Below are 27,510 nucleotides of genomic sequence, written 5' to 3'. Positions count from 1 at the left end.
AAAGGGAAGATGACTGTGCAATGGGTTGTGTTGGTTGACTTGTATTTTAATGTGGTGTTTATTTTCTGTGTTTTAAAGCCATAGCTTTAAAGAAAGAAGAAAGAGAATTTCACCCCTTTTAAACGTACAGATAATTTCACCCCTCTAAGCCACAGGTCTTGACACATTGTGTCTTTTCCATTGTCTCTCCTGCTGATGTGACTGCACAGCAATGCACACTCCTTGTGAGCTGGATAGCAGTGGAAATATATTTCAGTAATCCTTACTAAGCATGCTGCTTTTGTTCTGAAGCAGTAAGTTCATGGTTCCCACTGGTGTGATGTGGCAAAATGGGAATTCAGTGGAAGTAACTTTAGTCTGGAAGTTTTGGTATTCTAATATTATTATACCTCTGTTGTAGTGGTCTGACTTCCTGGAAAAGGTGTTATGGAAACTTTATTACAGCTTTCCTAAAAATAAACAAATAAAAAAAATCCAAGCAAACTTTTTAAAAACTCCAGATACTTGTATTTGTGAATTTAAAAATGCTGTTACGCAGTTTTTCATTAATTAATTTTAGAAACTTGGTGTATAGATTACTGCATTTATCTGCAAGTTTATGCAGTACACAAAGTTTGCTTATGGGCCTCATGATACTTGTCATTGTTATTTCTTATTGCTGTTATTGCCAGCTCCTTGAGGAATAAACAGGAAAATGCCCCTGTATCGCTAATTACCAAACACAGATAGAATCACAGAATGGTTTGGAACCCCTGTTGTGGGCAGGGACACATTCACTAGACCAGGTTGCTCCAAGCCACATCGAACCTGGCCTTGAACACTGCCAGGGATGGGGCAGCCACAGCTTCTCTGGGCAACCTGTGCCAGCACCTCACCATCCTCACAGGGAAGAACTTCTGCCTAAGAACTCATCTCAGTCTCCCCTCTGTCAGGTTAAAGTCATTCCCCCGTGTTCTGTCCCTGCAGGCCCTTGTCCAAAGCCCCTCTCCAGATTTCTTGTCGCCCCTTTCGGCACTGGAAGCTTCTCTAAGGTCTCCCTGGAGCCTTCTCTTCTCCAGGCTGAAAAAACCCAGCTCCCTCAGCCTCTCTCCAGAGACGGGTGCTCCAGCCTCTGCAGCATCTCTGTGGCTCTTGACTGCAGAGGTCTCATTCTGTAGCAGACCTGTGCTGGTGACGTGGGCAGGCTGGGTGTGCTGTAGTGGCAGTGAATGCAGTAATAGCAGCAAACAGGAGAGGTACATAAAGCGAAAGGTCTGGGTGCAGATGTAGAGAGCAAAAGGGCTTGGGAGGAGAGGTGGAGTAAAGGTTCCTTGTGAAGTTTATTCCAAGTGCTAAACAGTCTGAAAATCCCAAAGGGCTGTTTCTCTCGTTGGATCTTAGAAAGGTGACTGCACCTTATTTCTAGAACAGATAGGTTTAATAGTTTTTTTCCTTTTTGCTTTTTAAGTTACAATATAACTTCATAACTGTCAGTGATAAATACTGTGTTAAAAAAAAAACAACATTTTTCTGGTTTGGTACTACTTTCCATCTTTGACTGTTAACTGATTGTGACTAGGAACTCTTCAGGGGAAAAAGAGGATTGGAGTAACGGCAATGTGTTTCCTCTACAGGATTTATGAACGTATCATTGATCCCCCAGAAACAAATTTGGCACCAGAAAGCAGTATATGGCTTGGACAGAGAAACAGGAAGCATGGTTTCTTTAAGGTAAGCAGATAGAAAATGGCACACAAAGAAGGAATTAATAAATAGTCCACAGGATGTTTCTGTTTAGTTACCTTAGGCTTCTGAAATATGATTTGTATGCATTTTAGTAGAAACTGTGGGCTTGGGAATTGAGACAGGTCCAACACTTGAAGAGAAGGGAGAGCGTATCATAGTCACTGATGCAATGCCCAGTATTTGGGGGGTTTTGTTTGGTTTCTGTCCTGGAGGTTTCGCCTCTCTGTTGTGCTGTGTCTTGCCCCTCCTTGGAATGGAACAAGACTCCCCAGGCAGAGCCAGAGTCTATTCTTGGCTTTTGTCTTTAAACCTTCAGGAAACAACAGCTTTGCTGTGCTCCTGCAGAGAGTGGTGGATTTAATCACTTTTGGAGGGCATTTTCTTCTTGGTTTCACATGCAGAGTACCCTCACCCTTTTGCTGTTTGCCTCAGATGACTCTTTGCTTGTTTGCTTCTGTCAGCATTGACTTCCAGCTATTGTATTCAGTGCATTTGCCTTGCTGCAAAGCAGTAGGTTTTTCTGTTCCTGGAGTACACTCCTTCCTTTCTTTTTCTTTTTCTGGACTAAATGTGTCATTGTGTTTCCCGATGGAGAGTGAATAGTGAGTTACTGAGTTTTGTTCATGAGCTTCTTTGTCCTTGGGAACTTCCCTTGCTTCCAGACAGCCTTGGCTGGCAGGCTGGCTGGTGGAGCTTGGGCTGCTCCTACCTTCTACTTGAAGAGCCTGTCTTTTTCCATCTACAAGGCTCCCCAAATCATTACCGAGTAGGGTAGTATGGGCATGAGGAGCTTTTCAGACAAAAAAGAGGATTCAGGTAATGGCAATATTTCCAAACTGCAAAGGACAGAGAAACTTAACTCCATCTTGAAAAGCTCTGTCTTGTATGTTTTCTTTCAGTCACTCCATGCTTTTCTGGTGGAGGCTGAATTGCTGGCCAATGAACCAACAAAATCCACCAACATAACACACCCCCTTCACCTGAAAATTAATTCTTTTAATTTGTGACCAAGCTATTGAAAAGTTTCTAATGTTTCTTCCCATTTTGGGTACCAGGCCACAGTGCCAGCATTGCTCAGTGAGAGAGTCTGTAGTGCAGTGATGGCCGATCTGCCCAGCCTTGGTACTGGTGTGCATTTGTTGCCAGGGTGATTTACCACTCACCCTGTTTTCCTTTGGAGCTGTCAGTTCATGAGGCAATTTTCCAAGTTGCTGTTTGTCTGAGGAGCTCTCCTTGAAACCCCCAGATTTCAACAGTAGGGAGTGTTATTTTATGCTGAAGTTGTTTATAACAGCAAGTAACAGTTTTAATGGTGAAACTGAGGTCGAAGGTAACCTTTAGCCTTTTTGAGGGTCTGAGAGTTGCTCTGAACCTGGAGCTCATTCCATCCTACAGCAACTGAGCTGTCACTGTGAGTGAAATCCGTAGTACTATTTTATTCTACAGCTGTTGTTTTTTTACCTCACCTGCTCCCCGTAATCCCACAGATGGCAGACATCTGTTTACAGCTCCATAGGGAAAAAAAAGTTCTACTGGATTCACCCATCTTAAATTCTTACTTTCTGCAGTCAGAGCCTCACAACTCTGGGATAGTCTATGTTTGTAAATTAATATTTATATGTATTAACACTTTGGAAGCAGCAGGGTAGCTAATGATATGCTAATGAGCTGACAATTTTTATTGATCATAATGAAAGCCAACAAATGCCTTACTTTGCTTTCTGCATGCTTGAATATTGTACTGACTTCAGCTTTTTCAGGGTAGAAATAGAATTGGTTGTAATTTTTTTTAGTCCTGCTTAAGAGTTTCAGAAATCTTAACTGGGGTTGGGTTTTTTTTTCATGTTACTCGATGAAAAAACTGGGGGTTTTGCCAGTTTGCAAGAGTTCATATGTCTTGCCATATATGCTCATACATGCTCAGCAGGACCCCCTTTCTTTCTCAGGGCAATTTGTTTCACTGGTTTAGCGTATAAAAAAAAACAGATCTGTTTTCCTTAATGTAAACAGAGATCTGCAGGGAAATAAGGGTATTAAAGAAGAATTAGCATTTTTACCTGTATGGTGGAGCCATGACAATGTATGTAACAAAAGGCACTGGATACTGCTCTTGAAGGTTATCTTTGCTGTTCCAAAGATTTTCTTCCTTTAGTTAATAAATTGTTGCATCTCTCCATAAATGAATGGATTTAAAGCACATTTTGGGCCATAGTGTCACGCCTGTTTTAAATCATAATTCCTCAATATATCAGCAGAGGAAGGAATGGATGTGATATTCATAAATCACTATGGCCACTTGCTGTCATTTTCCTTATTTATGCTTTTGTTCTGCATACTTCCTTGCAGTGATTATCCCACAAGTAGCCCAGCTCTGCCTGTGGCCTTGCTGGGGATGAAGTGCTTCATGCTATAACCAAGGGAATTGATTGAAGTCTTGCCCCTTACAACTAGCATCTCTTACTAGTTGTAATTTACCTGCTATGACTAAGGAATTTGGACAAGGTGGAATGGTTTCAGCTGTGGTGAGAGCAAATGCAGAGCAGGCTTCAGTCTGTTTGCTGTGAAGGGAATCTCCTTAATTAATTCCTGTGAAAAATACACACTGACTTCTTTGTGTGGCATAAACCCAAGATTTGTTTTAGGGTTAGAGAATACCATTATAATCAGATTAGGAAACCAAAGTACGTGCAACTGAGGAATAGAGTGATAGGAGACATCGAGGGAACCCTCACTCTGAGGTGGATCTGACTGCTGTCAGATGAGAATTATCTGCAAAATTAATGTTATCCCTGGGGAGAGCCTTCTGCCCTAAGAGCTGCCTTAGCAATGAGCTTATTTATGCCTTGCTGACCAGGTGATTCATGTCCAAAGACAGCAATTTTCATACCTGCTAGAGCTGGCTCTATTGATCCTGCTCCTGTGGCTGGGGATTGTAGAGTAGGTGCTGGAGAAGTATGTTCATATTCTGACTGCACAGCATCATATGTGTGCTTGGGGCCCCTGTAGTCATTTTGCTCTCAGGGTTGTACAGACTTAGGTGAGGTATGTGCAGTGCTAGAGGCGGATCCTGAGGCTGCTCTGTGCAGAAGACACAGTGCTGATGTGATGGTGATGGTGTAGCACTGCCTGGGGACAGGGTTTGGGGCACATCTGCTGGTGCCACCATACAGAGCCTTTCACCAGCCCTGGCAGATGCATCTTGCACAGTGGTGTGGCAGTGTTACGCCTGTGGGAGAAGAAGGTTTTAAAGAGCATGAAAGCCAGTGGAGGAAATGAAAATGCAGAAGTGGAGGGCTCGTGAAATATATGAGCCTTTCCACAGGATGTGGGAGGAGTCTGTAATAGAGACATGAGAAGTGCAATAGGCAGGGATTTTGCATTACATCCTCATGGGATGGGCTTGATATTTAGTGCTGCAGGCCTGAATTTAATCTTGTAGCTGGTAATCTGCCTTCACAGCTCTTCAAGTTAGTCCTGATGCTGAGCTGCAGCTTTGGTTTTAATTGGCTAAATATTTTAATGATAACATAAAGGTGATGTCTGCTCAGGAAGCGAAAAAATGGGAAGAGTTTGACCACTGACATCTCCCTGTCAAGGCCAAATCCTCATGGATTTGAATCCTTCATAGAATGTGGACTGAAGAACTCCACCCTGTGCCAAAGTGAACCAGGGCCCTGGGCTTCCCCTGGGGAAATTTGTATGCCTTCTGGCTGTGATTGTAGACAGCTCTCAGCAACCCAGACTTAATGCTGAAGGAAGAACAGTTCAAGTTTGTTCATATGTGGTATGATAATTATGACTGTAATAAGTGTTTGCTTATAATGAAATCTTGCTATTAAAAGAGTGCATCAGCAGAATTTGTGTTCTTCGAAGGTTCACTTCTATATTTGATTGTATTAATTCTGTTTCAGAGGGTTTGTAGACTTAGAAGGTATCTGTATTTTGAATTGAAGTTCGTATATTTTTCCATGGTAACATGCTGTCATATAGCCAGAAATTAAGGCACAAAAATAGTTGTGTTTGCTCTTCAGGTGGTATTTAAATGCAAATCTATCTAAAAGACATTTGAGTGGTGAGGCTCAGAGGCAGCAAACATATTTGAGGTTCAACAGGCACTGTTAAAAATCAGGCTGAGGAAAACATTTATTTCTGGATGATGTCTTGTAGCTGAGTGATATGGTCTGGTGAACTTTGTCATCTCATTTACTCTTGGTTGAGCTTTTCATTCGAGAGGCTTCACCATGGAACTATATTTGTATGTCTCACCTTCGAATTTCTAGGTGATGGCTGCTGTCAGAAAGGATGAGACATGGCTTTCAGGATGTCCTATTGCCACTGACAGTATTACTTCTCATTATTACGATGGTTTCATTATTTTTGTAGATGAAAAGGTTAATAAATGTATATACTTCCGCAAGAAAGACAACGTGATCTGATTATGTCTATTAATATTTTCAGATAGTACTTTATCATGAAACACTAAGCAGGAAAGAGTGCTTGCTGATTAGTTTCTGCTCCTTTAGCAAGTGAGCATGCCAGTGTTGAATGTTACTGTACTTGCCAGGCTTCAAGGGCTGTATGAGCCTGTATTTTATTTATGGATGGAGTTTTGAGGAAATGACTATGTCCTCAGTGTGCAAAATTCACTCTATTGCCATTTAACTGAAAACTAGAAGATACTCTTACAAAGCACTAATTTAATAACTGCCACAATGATGAATTTCCTTTCAAATTAATGAAATTCTTCTCTGAGAAGAGATAGAGCTGTGTCACAGCATCTGATTAACAGTCAGGCCGAGTGCAAGTAGCGGCACTGGAAGTCCCTTGTTTTTCCTTGCTCCTCTCCCTTAGTGACCATGATATTATTAAAGCTACTGGATCACGTGGATTAAGTCTGTTGCACACTCAGAGATGGAGCAAGAGCTTTGTGCTGAACTTAACAGAGCAAACACAAGCCTCAGCGTTTTCAAGGCTATTTTGAAGGACAAGGGTTCTTCAGGACCCAGGTATGTAGGGACACTGGGCAACCCTTGGTGTCTGCTGCTTTCATCAGGAATATCCTTGCAAGTCAGGGACAAAAGAGGATGCAGCTGTATTGAGCTTTCTGATCCTTCCTTGAAAGCTGCTCATTGAAAAGGACCTGGTGGTGCTGATTGATGGAGCTGAACGTGATTCACCTTGTGCCCAGGCAGTCAAGAAGTGAGCAGCATCCTGGCCTGTAGCAGCAATAGTGTGACCAATGGGACCAGGGCAGTGATTGTCCCCCTGTACTGGGCACTGATGAGGCTGCACCTTCAATCCTGAGTTCAGTTCTGGAGCCTGCACTACAAGAGAAACATTTAGGTGCTGGAGCAGGTCCAGAAAAGGGCAATGGAGCTGGTGAAGGGCCTGGAGCACAAGTGTGATGGGGAACGGCTGAGGGACCTGAGAGGGTTTAGTGTGGAGAAGATAAGGGTCAGGGGTAACCTGTCACTCTGTATAACTACCTGAAATGAGGTTGTAGTGAGGTGGGGGGTTGGTCTCTTTTCCCAGGTAACAAGTAGGACAAAAGGAAATGGCCTCAAGCTATACCAGGGGAGGTTTAAACTGGATATTAGGAACAGTTCCTTCACAGAGAGGGTGGTCAGATGTTGGAACAGGCTGCCCAGGGCAGTGGTGGGGTCATCATCCCTGGAAGTGTTCACAAATCATGTAGACGAGGCCCTTAGTGATGTGGTTTACTGGTGGCCTTGGCAGTCCTGGGGGAACGGTTGGACTTTTCCAGCCTGGTTGATTCTCTTGATTCCTCCCTCCTCTCTTGTCTGGTTCAGTTTCAGGCCTCATACAACCTGCAGTAGCTGGCTTTGACCTTGGAGGCCTGATTTCTGCTAGTCCTGCTTAGGGCATCTTTCCATCTGCCTGCGTTAGAGAAAGGATTTAATTCTAATTGATGGCATGGTTCCATGAGCTGCCTGTTGAGCTACAAAGCTAGTAGGCTAAACTAAACAAAACATCTCAAGCGCAGACTCTTACTTACCCCTTGCACTATATCCTTATCTTTTCACAATATTTGTTTTCACAGTCTTATTTCCCTAAATGGCTTTTCTCTTGTCTTCTGGAGAAGTGTGTCATAGGTTCGAATAGTGCATATTATTTCCCTGCTTTCTCATCAGTATTACCCCATTTTAAGGCATTTAAGCAGCTTATATTTGGTGATTGCAAAAGACAAGTATTACTTCTGTGTTTTATGAAAATTAATATCCAAGCACACAGGAAAATGGGAGGAGTTGTTATATTTTGGCCATCTTCAGTTGTTTTCCTCATGAGAAGAATGAGTTGATCAGGTTTTTTGTTTCCATTTAAGAAATGACTTGTGCAACAGCTTGTACAGATCTAGGTGGTCAATGCTTGTAATCTGTATTACCAGTTTTCTCTTCTTTTACAAAGGGTGTTATTCAAGATGTGAAAGTCATCTTTATACCTAATGGCTATATAACACAGTGTCCCAATCTGAATCGCAGTAAGTAGCAATTTCTTTATTCTCTCTATTTCGGATTTTTCATACAAATTCCTTCATTTTAAAAAGAATATTTTCAGGCTTGTAATTTTTGCATGTGCTGGCTTCCAGAAGGCAAATATTCTGTGTAAACTGATTGCATTTTATGTTCAGATAAGTCTGAATTACTGTTGGTTATTTATGGGTTATTATGTTTTTCCTTCTCTTCCTTTCTGTTGCCTTTTACTTTATTGAGCATGCCCGACCTGCAGCGATTTCTTAAGTCTGGTGCAAGGAATCATGGATTTGCAAGAACTCCTGGCAAAAATGACTGCAAAAGTAGGTACCTGAGCTTCTTTGTCAATTGCCCATTTCATTCTGCGCCAAGACCAACATGAAAGGATTTATTCTTTTTGCAGTTATTCTGCATTTTCATGGTAGAACCTTTTTTTTCCCTCCCTCTGTCAGTAGCCGTATCTGCAATGGACTTATGGATATAGCTTCAGGGATGTCACTTAAGCCTTATACATTTTCTATTGTCTGTCTTATTTGTAGGATAATGACAAAATGCCCAGAGTCTGATTTGTTTGTAAGAAGCCTTAGCATGATTTTCCTTTTCATGCAGAGGGGTAAATGTAGAAGCAAAGGAGTGAAATTCCTACACAATTCCCTCACTGTGTGATGCTGTCAGAGGGTGTGTATTTGCCTGGGGGAAGCCCTGTGAAGTCTTCAAGACTGGCTCCTTCCTTGGAACTGCAGTGGGAGCTCAGAATGGAAACACCTGTGAAGCTGTTAGCTCTGTGACCTTGGCATCACCTTTGGTCAATGGTTTTTACCAGTGTTTAAGTTAAACCAGCTCCAGGTGGTGGTGCTGGTGGTTTTTATTATTTGTAATTAATTTGTTCTTTATTTTATTTTTGGACTGTGAATAGGCTGAATGGGAAGCTGTAGTGCTTGGTGGGTTTTGGTTTTGTTTTTATTTTTGAGATTTTCCTTAGGCTCCGCTCCTGCAACACACAGTCAACCTCTGTGCTAGCCAGGGCCCTTCAGCTAAGGCTGTGGTGAAGTTTTGGGGTAGGAAGCTGTGTTTTAGAGGTGACTGAACCCCTGATGTGTCTTAAATGGCAGTCTGCGAACAGTTCTTCAGGTTAATGTTGGTGAGCCATCTAGTAAAGGACAATGAATTGTCTCATCTGAAACAGCACTTATGCAGTAATTACTCATGGATTTAAGTGCACTTGCAACAAGCCTGTAGATCCCAGTGTAGGTACCAAATAGGGATTTCTAAACCAGGATTGCATAACAGTGCTACTACACTAAAAGCATTATGCTTTACTGTGAGGTCTGTGTTATTTTCCTTCCTAGTAAGAAAGCGAAAACTTTGTAGAGAGTGTGCACATTATCCTGACAACACACTTACTCCCTGATAGGCTCCGGACAGGCTGACTCCGAATGTGAGATGTGAAGCTTTTAGTTAAGTTTGCTGCTGGTACTGTGAAAGAGAAGCAATTATTTTGAGCCCTGTTGGTGGTAGGAGCAAGTTCCAATTATGCACTGTACTGAGTAACTTGCTTTCCCAGTTGCTGATTATATTTTTGCTTGCTAGTACTTTACAGGGGGAAGCAAATAACACAGCATTTGTACTACAAAGACTCTGTGCTTCCATAAAGTGGTGTTGGGACAATCCTTCATTTTGAGTTCCTTTCCACTTACAGCAGTCCACTGCTCTTTCATGGTGGTTGTTTCAGAATTAGTGTTGTCCAGGAAAAGTGCATGTAGCAAGAAACTGAATTAATTTGTTGGACAAATGCAAGTGAAAAATGGAGAGATGTGAGGAAGTATGAATGTTTGTGTCTGCTTTGTCAATTCTAACCCCAAATGGTACTAATATGGATACAGGTGTATCATATGGGAGTGGTATATGGGAAAGCAAGGTGTACTTGGCAACATTTAGAAGGATATTTCAGCCAGTTTGAAAGAATTCATAGTTTTATTGAGCTCAGTAGAAGCTTTTCAATTCAGGCTGGAAGTCTAGAAAAAAAATAGAATATTTCTGGTCACTCAGGTAGAGCAGGTAACAGTTAAATGTTTCTGAACAGATTCTGTGGGTTGTGACACATTCATTAACTTCTGTGTGTCAGAGGGTTTCTTGGTGCATGTCTTCTTGATCTGCTTCATGGATATGCTATGTTTAAAGATATTTCTTAGATGAGGAGGTAAATGGTTTTCAAGTATGTAAAACTTATAAAGATAATGTAAATGACAGAAAAAGTTAAAAAATTGAAAATATTTATTTTGTTAGGGTTTTCTATTTCTAGGGAATAATTTATAGGACAAGTGTCACTTTCAAATCTGAAATTCTAGAGTCCTTTCTAAAATTTGTACACTTATACTGGAATGTTCATTTAAGAAAATAAAGTACAAAATGCATAAATAGTGTAAGACAAATTAAACATCTCTACCAAAACTGAATACTTTTTATATTCTGCAAATACAGTGACCTGAAAAGGGTTTCTCCTTGAAACAAGCAGCTCAGTAAGAGGATAGTTTTGCCTCTAAAATGCAAAAAGCAGTTTTGAAGTCACCAGATGATGCTGAGTCTGGGTTTGTTGAGGATCCAGTCCCCTGTTATCCCAGAGTAATAACTTAAGAAATAAAGAGGTTTTATTCAGGGCTTTCTCTCATAAGGGCTGCAGAGAAATGTATTTTCTTTTTCTTTCTCCTAAATAAGTTGGTGTTTGACTGGCAGGAATGAAAAAGGACTTGTTAGAATACTTTCATTTAAAGTGGATGGGTTTTTAGAGGATGGAAATTGATGAAATTCAGGTATATGGCATTATGTAAACAGTAGCACTGTTGTATGTGCCTTGTTTAATAACTGCTACTATTTAAATGTATCAACCTATAATGTAGGGTAATAGCATCATGCTTATAGCAGGATAGAGTATGCATTCGTCTTGTCTTCTGCCAGACTTAGGTAGCCTTGCTATTTAATGACATACACATAAGAAAAATGTGAAGGTAAAAAAATCAAGACCTTGAGAAACTCTTATCCAGCTGGCACCAGGGTAATTTTTAGAGCAGTGTCAGTTCTGGGGCATGGAGAAGGCACATAATTACTTTAAAGTATTAAGTCTGTATTTATATATTTATTATTTTTAGCATTAGTAAGTAGGAAAGTAATTTTGCAGTTATTCTGGATTTTCTCATCCCTTTCTTTGAGGGATACGAGATGATGGCACTGGTAACAAGGTGGACATAGATGGGGGTGTTCCTCTTTGGAGGATAGGGAGGTGATACCTTTATGAAGGGGAAGTCTGTGATAGGGCTTAGGAGAGGGTGGTTCAGAAAGCCTTGTTCTTTTATGCTCCAACAGGAATGAGCATTGTCCCTTCTCAGTATTGCATAGTATCTCATCAGTAAACAAAGAAATTGCTAGTATGCAGTTGTAACACTTGGAAAAGTTCATAGAATTCCAGACTGGTTTGGGTTGGAAAGGACCTTAAAACTCATCCAGTTTCAGCCTCCTGCCACAGGCATGGATAGGGACACCTTCAACTAGACCAGGTTGCTCCAAGCCCCTTCCAGCCTGGCCTTGAACACTGCCAGGGATGAGGCAGCCACAGCTTCTCTGGGCATCCTTTGCCAGGGCCTCAGCACCCTCACAGGGAAGAACTTCTTCCCAATGTCTAGTCTAAATCTCCCCTCTTCAGTTTAAAGCTATTAACCTTTGTCCTTTATATGCCCTTGCAAAACGTCCCTCTCCAGATTTCTTGCTGGCTCCTTCAGGTATTGGGAGGCTGCCATGAGATGCATCAGTTTGAGCTTCTTCATACACATTTTAATAGTTGGCATTGAGGAGGTGATGGGAACAGCAAGGCATGGTAAGCTACCCACCAGCCCAGGTTTTACTCCAGGAGCATGGCTTCTCCATTCATCACAGTCTGGGAATATTTTGTACTACATTTGCTTTCCCCTTGAAAACTCACTGGCTATTACAAGGTTAAGACCCTTCTAAAAGTCAGAAAGTACTAGTCTGTCTGCTGTTTAACAGTGATGAGGTTGGGGTGATTAGGACAAGTCCTTCTGTCAGTCTTCGTGCTTTATAATGAGTGATCAGGTTGATGAGCAATTCAGATTTAAAAAATCAAAAACCCCCATGATTGTAGTTTATGTACTTTTGGTGGTGCTTGGACATTCCTGAGGGCATCTCAGTGGGGTTTGTTACAGCAGAAAAGATAGTTGCACGAGTCATAAACGGGTGTCAGTTAGCATCGATAACACATCGAAATCCAAGGAATGGGGTTAGTTGATACATGCTGTCATCCTGGTTCAGTGTTAAGAAGATTGCATTCAGACATGGCTTGGCTAAAAATAAGTAAACTGCTTTCTCATATTTGCTTTTCTAAATCACGTGCCTGGATTGCAGAAGTCTCATCAAGTTTCTTTCATTTATAGTTAAATTATGCAGAGACAAGACTGAGTCAATTGGAAGACTGTCATTGTGAGAAGACTTGTCAAGTAAATGGATTGATCTACAGAGACAAAGACTCATGGGTTGAAGATGATCACTGCAGGAACTGCACATGCAAAGTAAGAATTCCTAATGAATTGAAGGAGTAGGACCTAATTAAAACATGGAAATGGTCTTTGAATACATAATGGTAACTGAGAATTACTCTGGTTTTAGTATGCATCCAGAGGCAGTGTGAACAATAGGGAGGGAAATGGTGAAATAAATCAATAAATACCTGACACCACACGTGTGGCAGCTTCAGAAATAAAATCTGACAGCTATTGTTATATCTGTGAGGACTTTCTGGTTTTGGGGTGAAAGCCTGGCCTTGTCTGTGTTTGGTTTGGGATTGTTTTCACTGCAGTAGTTTTTTCAGAAAGGAAGCATTATCTTAATAGTATTCATAGCTGCTTAGCTGTACCTTGCATGGTAACAATTTGCAGATTCTGTTTTTGGTGTTGATCACTGAAAACCCGAGGAGCAGAAGAGAATTAGTATGTAAATCTTGTCTCGTTAAAATGATTTGATAAATATCTGAAGAGAGTCTTTGTTTGCTCAGGAAAATAGAAAACTGGTTGTTAAAAATCTCCAAGATGATTGGCACATGCCTGGAGAAAGTGGTGCTTATGTTCTTGTCAGGATGGGCTTATGTTTTCCACTTAAAAGTGCTTTGCTCAGGGCAAGTGGGGTAAAACCAGTAATAGTATCAAAATGGGGTGGTTCACCTTCAGGTGCATTTTGCTTCAACTGTGTAGCTGGACAGGTTTACACTTGTTACTGGAGGCTGAGTCTGTATTCCACAAAGGGTGCTTTCATTTCATAGTTTTTGGTCTGTTACGTTTTGTATATAATTGCAACTGTTGGATTTGAATTTTGTCTTAAACCCCTTTGCTTAGAGTGGAGCTGTGGAGTGCCGCAGGATGTCCTGTCCCCCTCTGGATTGTCCCCCTGATGCTCTCCCAGTGCATGTGGAAAGCCAGTGCTGCAAAGTGTGCAAGGGTAAGTACATCAGATGGACCTTTGAGTTTCTATTTAAGCAGTGAAACTTGTCCTGAAAGCAGGCACATTTTATAATGACTTTCACAGGTCTGGGTAATTCAGGTACCGCGAGTCACAGTGGAAAACCTTACTTAAGAAGGAAATAAATAATTGCTGTGAAATGAAGAAGCATTTCAAATTTCTGAGATTGTCATTTTATCTATTGTCAGTGTAAAGTTATTAACCTGTTTGCTTGGGGCTGCAAAGCCTTTTACTTGGCTTCAGCTTGTATCTCCTGCTGATGTTGTGGAGTATCAAGCCTATGGTCTGAACTTGCTGTAGCGATGAGTAGTAAACTGAGGCGTTATCTTTGAGGCTGGTAGTAAACTGAGGCGTTATCTTTGAGCCTGTCTTTTATTTCATGTTGGAAGGTTGTTTTATAAAATAAACATAATAACTTCAGACCCTGGGTTAGTATTGTTGTGTGGAGTGTTAGTTTGCTGTGTTGAACTTCAGAATAAATTCATGAGAAGAAAAAAAAAACAACTGTAGATTTTAAGATCACTGTTACTGCCAGCTCTCAGTCCCTTCTCCTGGAAATGAAAGCTGTAAGTAAAGTTCTGGAAGGAATATTCAGTATTTGTTGGCTTAACAGTGGTACATGGGGCAAAGACAATTTATCTATGGAAATTTCAGCTGAATACTGATGCCAGTCTTACCATAAGCACAAATAACGTGTGCGTATATACACATATAAATGTATTCCCCCCCCCCCCCCCCCCCCCCCGTGTTCTTGGAAAGTAGAAAACTTCATGCATGAGTGTTTTAATAATTCATTAAGACAGAGATGTTGAATTATTTTAAGATTTATTAGAAAAATAGTAACACTTTTTTTAGCATTCTGTCGCCCTTTATCAGTCACTGAATTCATTAGTCCCATACACAAATGTCCTTTAGCTGTGATCTTGCACTTGCCCTTGTTTACTCATGTAATATCCTTTCTCTCAGCTATGTGTTAGCATGAGTGTTTTGCTTCCTAAAAGGTGTTTATGAGCAGAGTGCTGGGATGGTGAAATGGCCATGCTGGCCTGTGGGTTTTGTCTCATAATATTTGTATTTGTAATGCTGAAAATCTAGAAAGTTCTTTCATGAATCTGGATGCTCCTCTTGCCACTCTTTTGCTGACATGCATGCGTGCACAGCAGTCAAAACCTGACACCAAGGAGTCGTAAGACACAAACGTGTAGATTCAACGTATATCCCTGTGAGTTAACTGTGTTCCTGCGATTTGTAATGGGAAGATGAACAATCAAACTTGCCTTTTGTCAGTGATTGGCACAAACTTGACTTGTTATTCTGACGAGAACTCAGCATGTCAGTCAATGGGAAGACATGTATGGGAGTTGATTGAAATTGATTGTAAATGCCAGCTCCTTGACAGAATGATGTGCTGAGGCCAGAGTCAGTCACTTTTGGGTAGCTAGTAGTAATTGTTGGAGCCTTCTGAAGAGCTGCACTGCAGGTGTTAATTTCTCTGTGCTTTTTCCTATTTAGCTCTGATAGAATCATCAGTTGTAATTTGCTGTCTCTAGGGATTAGTGAATGGCTGGATTCTTGAACAGGTTCCCATCTTAGCTGAGGGTTAACGAACAGAGTAGCTCTAATATCTGACATATTAAGGGTTTTAAAAATGAGGCGGTTCTGTTTTGATCCCTGCCATCCTGTGTAGCCTTTCAACTAATATTTGACAAAAGACTATAATTTTGTTTGAAATCTCATAATTTTTCTGAGTTGTGCATTCACTTGCTGTCTGGTGCATCCATTCTTTTGTTAAAAGCAGTGATGTTAGGAGAATAAGCAGGAAGAAAAGGAAAATTCTCTTATTCATCTTCTCTGAAAAATAGTTACTGAGGTTTCTAATTTAAACAAAGCTTCCTGATCTGAAGTTTTCCTCATAGGTGAGATCACAACAAGTCAGGCATAGAAACTAGGGCAGCTTTAGGAAAATAAGGATGCCAGAAGAAAAAACCCTGTTTTTTAAATATGTGATGAAAACTGGGTTGATGATGAAAACTCTGCTCTTCTGAAAACCTTGTCCTCTTGTGTTTTGTTTGGTTTTTATCTCTTCTTAAAGCAATAAGGATTTTCAAGAGTATAAGTTGAAACTAGAAGTAAGTCCTTAGAAGAAAATTTATGTCTGAATGTTTCTGAAGATTGATCTAGCAGTCCTTTATGTTTAAAATTTTTGAATCAAACTGGCCGTGACAGTAAGACTCCTTTTGGTATTGCCTGTAAAGGGAACACACATGAACCTATAAATGCTTGGTTCTCTTCCCTTGATGTTCAGGAAAGAAATTGAAGTGGAAGAGTTATTAGATAGTCTGGGACTGTTTTGGATAACTGAGTGCTTTCAGTACTTTTACTGTCACTGTGCCTGTGCCTTGTCTCGGGAAACTTTTAAAGCTTTGTTGAATTTTGTTGAAATAGGGCTTGAAGCAACCTGGTCTCAACCTGGTCTAGTGGAAGCTGTCCCTGCCTGTGGCAGGGGATTGGAACTGGATGACCTTTCAGGTCCCTTTTGACTTTGTCACCATTCTGTGATTGTGATTTGTGTTCAACTTTCTTTATTTTTAATCTCTCTCCTTTTTCTCTCCAATTACAGCCAAGTGTATCTATGGAGGCAAAGTGCTGGCAGAAGGTCAACGAGTGTTAACCAACAGCTGCAGGGAATGTCGAGTAAGTTTTGGTTCTGTATACTTTTCCTAATTTTAAATGTGTATGTGCTGTTCAGAAATGACTATGATAAGTTAGTGCATTTCTTCAGGCTTCGTTCCGCAAATGTGACATCTGTTGTCTTGAAAAGGTGACCTTGAAGTCAGTGAAAGCCACAAACACAAAGAAAAGGCAAGGATATGACCCTTGCATGGTAATAAAAATGTGAGCAAGATGACTTGGAAGGATTTTCTGTTTGATCCCCACTTTCATGAACCCTAGAAAAAGACAGCAGAATCTTGACGCAGTTACTAATTTTCAGCAAAATAGCTAAAATTTGAAGCAACCTGGTTTATATTATTCGAGTTACTCCATATTTCCCCTATGATTTAAAATGTGTAGCCCTGCTAATAATGGAGGTAAATTGTTAAGTATGGGACTGGGCTGGGGCTTGCCTTGGCAAGTTTGTAACACTTGGACAACTACAGCCAGTATTTAGAACCCAAGTAAATGGCGGCTGTATTAGATAGGAGCATTCAGGGGGTGTTAGTGAATATCAGAGCACTGACAAAGATTACAATGACCTGGTTATTGTGTTTGTAGCTGAGTGTACAGAATAGAGATTTGATGTTTGCTAATGGAAATGGACAATAACTGGTTGCAGATGTGAAAGCAGCTTGTTATGCAGAATCATTTTGCTGCTGTTAGTGTTTAGCTGTATAGGGGTGCTCAACATTGTATATACAAATATGTGGGCAAGGTCACTGCCTTGAAGAGAGACTAAGGTGCCTGTTACTTATGACATTGAGTGTTTATTTGGCAGGGAGTGTGCCTATATAAAATAAAATGAGGAGGATTTTCACATTTAAGTGAAACCAGAGTGATCTGAATGTCATCTGTGGAACTTCTCTGTGCTCTAAATGAAAGTATTCTATTTTTCATTGTGAGTATGCTAATAAATTCGTGAATACTCACCATCAAATATGTGTCATATTAGAAAGTACTAAAGTAACAGTGAAATAACTTGTGCATTTTGCTTGTTAAAGGAAATTCATATGTCAATGCTAATTGCAGCAACGTTGCTGTTTGTGTTAGTTACATCTTAATGGAGACTGTTGATAAAATGAAACAGCACCTGTGGATGCGATACTATGAAAAACATGAGTCCATTCCCCCAAAAAAGATAAGGGAAAAAAAAAAGCAACCTGGTATTTTCAGAGCTGTGTTCAAAGAAACCATTAAACCTCACTGGCAAAACTTGTCATTATGACTCAGAGTTTCTAAGTGGGTGCTGTCATGTAACCAATAAATTGAGATCAAATGAAATTTATTGTTCAAGCTCAATTAAAGCTTCATTAACATCAGCTACAGATTTGGGATGTCACATGTGTTTGTTACTACACTACTGATTCAAGAATCAATTCTTCAAGTTTATGGCCAGTGGTCCCAGATGCACAATCCCTCACTTCATGAAGGGAGGGCTCTGAACCCTGAGGAGTTTCCTTGGGCAGCATTCCCGACCCAAAGGGAGAGTCCCTGGCTGCAGACCTGCTGCTCTGAGGAGGACCAGCTCAAAGTGGCTCTCCAGTAGGGCTCCACTTACACCCTGGTCAAATCCGATCTGTGATCAGATGTGGTCTTGTAAATCCCCCTTGGCTGACAATCCCAATTTCCTTGCCAGTAGAGGGTACACATCAGTTGTCAATTTACTAGTGTTCATAGAGATGACTTAAAAGTCTCAGGGAGTAGCACTTGTGTCTGTAAAGGAGGATGTATTTGTAGGTGGTGTAATATCAAAAAGTCAAGTTGAAATTTCACATTTCAGTCTTTATTTGTAGATAGATAAGTTACTATTTGCACAGGCCCTGATCCAAGCTTAAGAGGCTTTTAACTTTCATATTTTTTCAATTTAACAAAAATACCATTAATGGTATTGATAGATCCAGATAGATCCCAGATTTTCTTTATCAGGCTGTGAGGTTTTTTTTTTTTTAATTTCTGAAAACTAATCAGGACTCAAAATGTATTAATGAAGTACATCCTCTTACCATAAGCACAGATATTACTGATGAACAGCCATTCCCAGCTAGTCAGGGCTCCAGTGGCTTTCAGGAACCTGAACTAAAAAGTTTTTCCTTATAAAGATAAGAAAAAATGTTGTTTCCAGAGGACACTACCTGGAACGTTGTCCTGAAAGGCTGATCAGTAACAGCTAAAACAAGGGGTGTGTGTGTAAGGGGAACCCCAAACAACAACAAAAGTTCCCAAATAGCCTTATCTAAAATCTTGCTATTATTTTCCAGAGCTCATCATTTGAGCTGAGCTGTTGTGGTTTAGATTTACACTGTATGCCTCTAATTAGGCTGATAGCCAATTCTTTTTAACATACCTACCTGTGTAATGAAAGAAATGGAATTGCCTTGTTGTAAACGTTTGACTCCAGATTGCATTCTTTGTGGATTGAATGTCACAGTTGGAGCTTGACCTATTTGTTTCAGAAGAATGTCTTTTTGACTTCTATTTCTGTCCAGATTCTGTGACTGCAGAAGTGAATGTGTATAAAAAGTTAGTAATTTTTCTAAGGCTGCCTGAAGCAATAATACTGATGTGTGAACTCTTCATACTTATCTCAGTGGATAAAATCTGAAATCTAATGATGATTATTCTTATAATTGGATCTGTACTAGCTTAGAACAAATTGATTTGAATCCAAAGAATACTCAACATGGAAACATTTTAATCTAATTTTAATTTAAAGCTTAATTATACAAATATGTTCTGTTTGCTTTCCCAAGACGCGAGTTGTGCAGAAAATGTGAATCTTGGGGAAAGAAAATCTTCGTGTCTTTAAATGAAGGGAATTCACAATTTTTGTGGGTTTTTTTTTTTATTTTTTACTTTTTCTTTTAATTCATCTCCTTATGATTCACTAAAGAAGGTGTGAGCTTGGATTGAATGTATCTCATCCTGAACACTGATTTGACTTTCATATGATTTCTTGCCGTCTTTCTGACCAGACCTGTTGTCACTCAAAGCTTTTTCTCCATATGTTGACTTAACGGTACCTTTGCTTCTGCAGTTGTCTGGTCTGAGCTTGAACAGGCAATGAATTATAGCCAGAGCTTTTCCAGCTGGTAGTTTGATAATGTGATAGTAAATGACAGCTCAGTATGTCTGGTTCTTTTATCACCTTTGCTGCTGCAGTTGCACAGGCGACCAGAGGGGTTTCTCCCTTTCACTTATGGAAGTGAGATCAGAAGGAGGCCTAATGCCTCCATTAACTTCACTGTACTTGTGTGGGCACTTGCTTCAATGATGCATGCTGGATGTGGTGCTGTAGGGAGCTGCTTTTGAAAAACCTGCTGCCTGTGGGGTTTGTTATATGCTTTTTCTTGACAGCAGCTGCTGCAACTTGCTGGTAAAGACAATTGGGCAGCGAGAAAAATTACTTGCTGCTGCTTTGCCGTAAGATTGCAATCTCAGAGCAGTGAGCAGCAGTGGTAGTGACGGTGAGTAGCAGTGGTCAAGTTTGCATTCCCAGGTATGCTGCTCTTCTCAGCCACAAGTCCTGGGAGCTGCAAAGCACCTCGTGCACATTTGCACCTTGTAGAGCAGGTATTTCTGTGTTCAGAACTGTGTAGGGCATCCTGATGCCATAAGAACTCATTCTGGAGCCTGCAGTGACACATATGAAGCATATGTGGCATAGCTGGGGAGGCTCACCACCAGCATGGGTTTGACCTGGACTGGTTCTGGCACCCGAGTTAGTCTTGTGGCATGGTGTGATGCTGTGTCCTGTAGATACAAAAGCTGCTTCTGGCTCGCAGGGTGGCTCTATGTAGGGGGTGTTTCTTCAAACGGGGTAGACATATGGGTGTTCTCAATATCCTCTGTTCAAAATCATCTCTCTTATCCCTCAGATTATGAGAATGGTGACATACATGACATATTTTGTCTTCTTTTGGTATTGGTTTTCCTCTGCTTTCTTAGCCCTAGATGTGTTTGGATCATATTTTTAACCTTTTCTCTGCAAGTGTGATAGCTAGAAAAGGTAATCTATTTCTTTGAAGAAAGCAGAAACTCTCATTCCATCTTTTTGTTCCAGTATCTGAGGAATCCTCAAAACTATTCTGGGAAAAATAGGGGCTAGATTCATAATAAAACAGTGTCTTAACAATATAGCAGGCTGCTTGCTTTCTTAGTGGAGTTTCACAGCCCTTTGGAAAATGGGATTACTCTGGTGGGGATTACTGTGGTGTAGGCAATCCTGTGGGATAGTTACTGTAGTGCCTAGTGAGCAAGACTCTTGGTTGTTAATCTCTGCTCCATTTGCCAGTTTGCAGTGATGGCATAGTTGCAGAAGGGATGTTGGAGAAGTAAATTATGGACTGGGAAAAACTGGAGGTGAGACTGGGGAGAAGAGAAAGCTATTTTGGGACAAGATGTAAAGAAACAATTTATTGAAGAGCAGGGCAGCTGTTTGGTCGGGAGAAATGGTGTTAGGAAGAAGATGGAGTAAATTCTGGTTTATAATCTCCGCAGAAAGGCTCTACCAGCAACTAGACCTCCTGTGCACAGTCTTATTCTAAATCAAACAGGAATCAAAATATGTTGGCCATGATTTCCATTTTATACAATTTCTATGTGGATACCTCAAGGTAGGATTTCTGCTTTGCCATTCTTTTGAGAGACCTAAATTGTGGAAATTAGGTCTTGGGTTATTCTAAATTTATCCTTTTTTAGAATATCTAAAATTTATCCTTTTTAGAATATCTAAATTCTATCCTTTTAATTGGATACAGCAGAACAATCCATGACATGAAAATGCTGGTCTTCTCTCAGCTGTGTTTGAGTCGAATAACTTATCAGTGAGTTATGTAGCATATAAAACAAGAAGAGTCAAATTTGGCTTTGTTAAAGCAGGAAGACTGACAAAAGCCTGGAGTGAAATTCTTTAGTTCCTTCAAATACTTGGAAGGAAAACAGCTGAACTTGGAGATGGCACATTTGGAAAAACTACTGTAGTATTTTGAGCTTTTTATTTTTCTCCATTTTAATTCATTTTCTTTGAAGACTGGGCAGAGAATTATCTAAGTAGATAACTTCAAGTAAGATGCTGTGGTGGAAAGAATGAATTTAACTTTCTGCCTGCTTGTTTACTGGTGGTGTTGCTAGAGATTACTAGTGTTGTAGATTGAAAAATATGTGATGCTTGCCATTGAACATGTTTTCATTCATGTAATGTTATAAAAATGTTCTTTATTTTCAGAATGGAGTTTTAGTAAAAGTAACAGAGACTTGTCCTCCCCTGAACTGCTCAGAACAAGATCATATTCTTCCAGAGAACCAGTGCTGCAGTGTTTGTAGAGGTAAGCCAGAGACTGTGCATTGGAAAGAACATAAATTGCTGACTCAACAGGGGGATAGACTGGAAAGAACAATTCCTTTTTAATGAGATATTAGGTACCTCTATTAACCTGATTCTATAATTACCTTCATGTAAAACCAGTCTGTGATATTCTTTTGGTTAGAAGACTTACTAGATAAAAAGCTGAATAATAATTGCTCTGAACTAGAGAGGGGGAAAGAGAGGGAGAAAAGACTTGGAGAGGGAGGAAAGGAGGACTCAGAGGAGAAAGGTCCTAGTATCTCTTAAGAATTCCCACTAGGAAGAAGTTTTGTTTGAAGAAGAGGTATTTTATGTTGCTTAAACTTGCACCTGCACTAAATATACAGGGTTTTGGAAATGGGGTTTTAAACTCTCTGTTTGAAAATCATAATAATAATGTTAAGATTCCAGTTTAATGGATGTTTTAAAGTTGATTTAGATCTGAGCACACTAGGATTCACTTAGGAATTAAGCTGGACAATTGCTGAATAACCATGAAAAAATAGCCCAAGATCCCAGAATCCAATTTTCCCCTCTTCCAAGAGGGTATTGAAACGCAGGGTACTCTAGTGGGTTTCCTCTCAGCCCTGGTGATTCCTGGTTGTGTGGTGGTAGAGCAGATTGAAGAAGCCGTAGGTTAAATCTTAGTTGAGGAAATGCCTTTAAATGAGGAAATTCAGGTATCCCAAGGCTGGAGAACTGGAGCAAGCTTTCTTCTTAGTGTGTTGTAATCAGTGAGCTGTTGGGTGGAAGGTGTTGGGACAATTATTGTCTGTGTGTGTCTGTATTGTGCCTCTCTTCCACATGCCTCCCTTGGTGCTGAGGCTCAGCTGAACTTAAGGGGTGCCTGGTCTCTGAGTCTAGCTTGGGTGCTAGACTTTAGTGATGCACTCACTTGTCTTGCCTGTGGGTAATTCCTGCAATGTCATGGTGTATGCCAGTGAAGGGCTCTGAATTGCTCCCTTAGCCAGTAAACACGAATTAACAGACAGGCATAGTTAAATAATGACTAAGGCCTTGAAATTGAAGCAGATGCACGCGGTTGCAGGAGCCAGCACATTTGAGACTGCTTGCTGCATCTAAGAGTATACCCATTAATTTTGTCCAACAGCTTCTAGAAACATCTGTAACTATTAAAGTAAGCAGCAGGTGTTGCTTCTCTGTCCCTCAGAGGCTGGATGTCTTAATGATACTTCTTAACAGATGGCCCAGTTTGATGTGATGCCATACTGACAAAATTATCCTTGTCACTTAAAAGCATTAGGAATCTGAAAGCTTCCAAGTTGATGAAAGATAAGTTCTATAATTATTTAGTTCTGTGTTATTGTCAATGATAGATACTCTTTTTAGATACTCATCCCCAAACTGGTTTTATTACTTATAAGATAGCACGAATATGTAGACTTACATGATGGTCTCTGGCAGGAATCATACTTTGACTTCCTGTGGATTCTGATCCATGGTGCTTGCAAATTGATACATGAAAAATCCCCTTGAGTTCTGCTTTCACTGATGCTAAACCAGCACCACCTCCTTTTGTATGTCATCTTTGCTTTATAACATTCTTTTGAAAATTATGCTTAAGATACGATTCATGTTGTCAGCTTCACAAAGACATGAATTGAAGTTGGGACTCCTAACTTGCTTTTTATATCTTGAAGAATCCATGTTGCTTGGCGCTTGTGCTTCAGTTGCGCACAACCCAAAATGGTAGTATATAATTTTGTCATATGTTGAGTGCTGGTGATAAACACGGATCTTTATTAAGAAATCCATATTTGGTGTGGGTTTTGTCCTGCAAACTAGTACCCTCTGCTGTGGCGAGCAAGCTATAGAGTCTTGTCCTGTCCTGTACCAACATGTGCTTTACTGGGAAAGGATAGAATCCTGCTCTGGTTTGCAATAACCACCTCTTTCAGAAATTGCATTGAGATTTATGGTCAAAGCAGAAGCAGTGAGGAAGAAATACCATAGTAAATACAGTCCTGAGTAATCAGAGTGTTTATTGGAAGCCCACATGGATCATGTGTCAGTGGGGTGATTATACATTAGGCTGTGAGGCTGGTGAGGCACTGGCACAGGTTGTCCTGAGAAGCTGTGATTGCCCCATCCCTGGCAGTGTTCAGGGCCAGCTTGGAGCAACCTGGTCTAGTGGAAGGTGTCCCTACTTGTGGCAGGGGGTTGGAACTGGATAAGCTTTGAGATCCCTTCCAACCCAAACCAGTCTGGGATTTTGTGATTTGCACATCAGGTATATATTTCAGATTAAGCGTATGCTGATACAGATAACTCTTTGCATGGCCCTTAGCTTGGCTTTTAGTTAGTCAACAGGAAGTTTACTCAGTATTTATGAGTAATGTTAAGCCTGAACAACAATTCTATGTAAAGTTTATCAGTGCATGCCAGTGACTGGTATGTTCTGGTTTTATCTCAGTTTGTGCTTTCTTTAGTATCTAGTTGTGGAAACAGAACGCTTCTACCGAATATTGTAGAATCATAGAATAGTTAGGGTTGGAAAGGACCTTAAGATCATCTAGTTCCAACCCCCCTGCCGTGGGCAGGGACACCTCACACTAAATCGTATCACCTGAGGCTCTGTCCAACCTGGCCCTGGACACTGCCAGAGATGGAGCATTCACAACTACCTTGTGTAACCAATTCCAGAACCTCACCACCGTCACAGTAAAGACCTTCTTCCTTATAGCTAACCTGAATTTCTCCTGTTTAAATTTGAACCAGTTAACCCTTGTCCTATCAGTACTGTCCCTAATGATGAGTCCCTCTCCAGTATCCTTGTAGGCTCCAATCTGATCATTATCTGTAGAATTCCAAACACCTTTGCTGTATTTGGGCAAGGGTGGCAGGTTTGCAGCTTGTCCTTTCCCGGTTGCAGCAGAGGAATTTCCATGTAATGAAAGGATAAATTTGGGCGATCAACAGAAGGAAAACATCATAGAGAAATATGGAAACTTCATGATGCTGTGATATGAGAATGTGCCCTCTTCAGGAATCAGTTATATCTACTGCAATAATAGAGAAGTGCCTAAAATAAAATAGGATATGAAAGGAAAAAAAATAAACCTGTGGTGTTTATGGTGGTGGAAATTGTGAGTCAGCAAAGGAGTGGGTTGAACACTGTAATGTCCACAGCTGGTGGCTTCCTAGATAGTCATTATTGTTTGTGAATGGTTAGAGAGGTGAAGACAGCAAGCACCTTTTATTCTTCAGGCTTGCTACAGTATAGCAAAATCTAATATATTGCTAAAAACTAATTTCTATATTTCAGTAAAATGACTGTATAACTTTACAACAAGGCAGTGTGAGCGTGGAAGAACTCTGCTGTAGTCATCTGATGGACATAAATGCAGAAATGAGCCTTATCAGATCTGTGTATAGGATCTATCCTTGATTGTTATGTAGAGAATACTTAATTTTTCCCTTCATCTGTGTACTTTAATATAAATATAAATGACTGCTTAAATTATGTGGTCCCTTTTTACTTCTCAGCAGGACAGTCTGTGCTGTTATTAAGCTCTCTTTTACACTTACAGAAATTTTAGTTAATTTTAAAATTGCACAAAGAATCATTGTATAATAGAATATCTTTTGTACTACTTTTGGAAAATTACTCATTTTTCTCCCAGTATGTCTGCTGCATTTTGTATAGCCCAGGGACAAATCTGATACAAAAAATAGTGTCATAGAAGTGTTTTATTGTTCCCTTGAGCTGTTTTTCTCCTTGCCAAAGACAGTGTATAACTTGAAAGAGTGGATTTTTTTTTCTCCTTTGAATGAGTGATTCAAATAATATTTCATGAGAGAATTTTTATGTTGTTATGCTCGCAAATTTAGTATATGAGAATAGCCTTAACAGCCCCAGCAGCTTTAGTCATACTCTGTTTAACAGAGAGAGTGTGTGGACAGAAGCAAGTGATGAGAGCTCTTTGGTTGCTGGAGAAAATAATCTTTATTTGCTGTCCTGTAGTATGGTTTGGCTGATGGATTTGGATTGACTGTTGGTGATGGTTAGCAGAAGGTGGAGAATCCTACCAATGAACTCAAGTGTGCATTACATGGCAGGAAACAGCACTGGAACCTAAAAAATGGGTCTTCTGCCACCCTTATTTGTATTGTTTAGTTTTGTTTGAAAGAGGTATTTATTCTTCCAATGAGGATGAGAAGGCTCTTCAGTTGGCATGTGTCTTATCTCTCCCCATCTAGCTGGGAAACAGGGTTGCTTTTTCAGAAATGGAATGTTTCTTATTCCTTGCTGTGAGGTATGAGTTAGTTCAAGGTTTTAGGTTTATTAAGATTTAATGGTGGTTGATAAATATGAATTAGTTTATTTCTAAACATAGTTGTAACATTATTTGGGATTTAGAAGAGCTTTTTGTCTGAAAAAAAACAATCTCGGTAAGCTTGTTAGGTTGTGAAGTACTGTTATTCAAAATCACCAAATAAGGAGTATGGAGTAAGGTCTGCATTGATACAGCAACCGGGAAGAATTTATGAAGTTAGTGTTTTATGTCAGACCACTGAGTGCTGGGACCACAGTCTCTGAAGGCACAAAAGCTGCTGTTCAAAGTGTTTCACATCTCATGACTCATTAAAAACTGATTCAGATCATGAAAGCGGATAACTGCTCAAATTTCATGACTTTGCCTATGAATTTTCCTCCAGATTTACTTTACACATGTATGTAGTAGTCGTGGGGTTAAATCTTACCAGTAGTAAAGACTTTGAGGTTGAAATTACCTTGGACCTCTGGAACATTACCAGTGCTATTAATGGCAGCATTGTCAGCATTCCTTTTAGAAGCCTCTGGAATGTGAAATGGTGGAATGTGAACTGCTGAAGGTTAGTTTCTTGAGCAGCAAGAGAACAGCACTCAGATTCTGAAGTGAACAGCCAGGGGTGTTGTAAGAAGTACAGAAAACATTACAGATGTTACAAGAAAACCCTCAGAAAAATGAGAGGCACAGTAGTGTTGCCCTAAATGTGGGAAGAGGTGTATATAAGATATGTTGATTCCAGCTGTAGTTTCAAGTGAGTTCTTGAATTCTTCAAGCAGTAATTAAGCCAAATTATCAAATATATTAGGTACTTAACTGGATGACAGTGCAAATCAGCTTATATGCTGCTCTGGAAAAGCAGATTCTTGGAACTGGAACCTGAAAATGTCAAGAAGTTTGGAAAAATAAGAGCAACATTGAGATGTCCCACAACGGAATGCATGTTTAAGTTGAGATAATGTGACTTGGAACCAGCCCTAGTCAGTTGTACAGTTCCTGATGCTGCAGAAGTGACAGTTTTCTGTCTACTAGCATGAAATCTGATCATTTTCAGGATTGTCTTAGTAATTTATTAATGGTCATTGTACAGTCAGAAGAAAGAAATAGAAAGATACAAATCTGTCCTTAAGAAAAACTGGAGCAAACAATCCCACAGCCTTGATAAGGCAGAGTAATGTTATCAGAACTGTCTGGGGAAAGAACAGAGGTAATCAGGCCCATAACATTCTAAACACGCTCTTCACTATTTAATTCCCTTCTTGGTAGTATCTAATTGTACTTTGAATGTCTTGAATGACTTTCGGTTATGCACATTTATGACTGTGTGTGTCTGTGTGGAGAAGATGGTTTCTGACATCTGTTCTGAATATGTTTATCTGTAATAGTAATTCATGCTCACTTGTCATCTCTGTTGGCCCAAAAT

General features: G+C 40.1%; 1 protein-coding gene across 1 annotated transcript in view; it reads left to right on the top strand.

Annotated features, from left to right (window-relative positions):
• The window catches only part of NELL1 (neural EGFL like 1), a 298,976-nt gene that overhangs the window by 60,364 nt on the left and 211,102 nt on the right, over nucleotides 1-27,510 (top strand). The window contains exons 5-11 of the mRNA XM_034065392.1: nucleotides 1,614-1,710; nucleotides 8,152-8,224; nucleotides 8,457-8,539; nucleotides 12,659-12,793; nucleotides 13,613-13,715; nucleotides 16,357-16,430; nucleotides 21,676-21,775. Coding sequence (XP_033921283.1) covers nucleotides 1,614-1,710; nucleotides 8,152-8,224; nucleotides 8,457-8,539; nucleotides 12,659-12,793; nucleotides 13,613-13,715; nucleotides 16,357-16,430; nucleotides 21,676-21,775 — 665 coding nt within the window. The remainder of the gene's footprint in view (nucleotides 1-1,613; nucleotides 1,711-8,151; nucleotides 8,225-8,456; nucleotides 8,540-12,658; nucleotides 12,794-13,612; nucleotides 13,716-16,356; nucleotides 16,431-21,675; nucleotides 21,776-27,510) is intronic.

The sequence above is a fragment of the Melopsittacus undulatus genome, chromosome 8, assembly GCF_012275295.1.
Source record: "Melopsittacus undulatus isolate bMelUnd1 chromosome 8, bMelUnd1.mat.Z, whole genome shotgun sequence".
In the NCBI taxonomy this organism is placed as follows: domain Eukaryota; kingdom Metazoa; phylum Chordata; class Aves; order Psittaciformes; family Psittaculidae; genus Melopsittacus; species Melopsittacus undulatus.
Note: the sequence above shows the minus strand (reverse complement) of the source record. Positions and strands in the feature narration are given on the sequence as shown.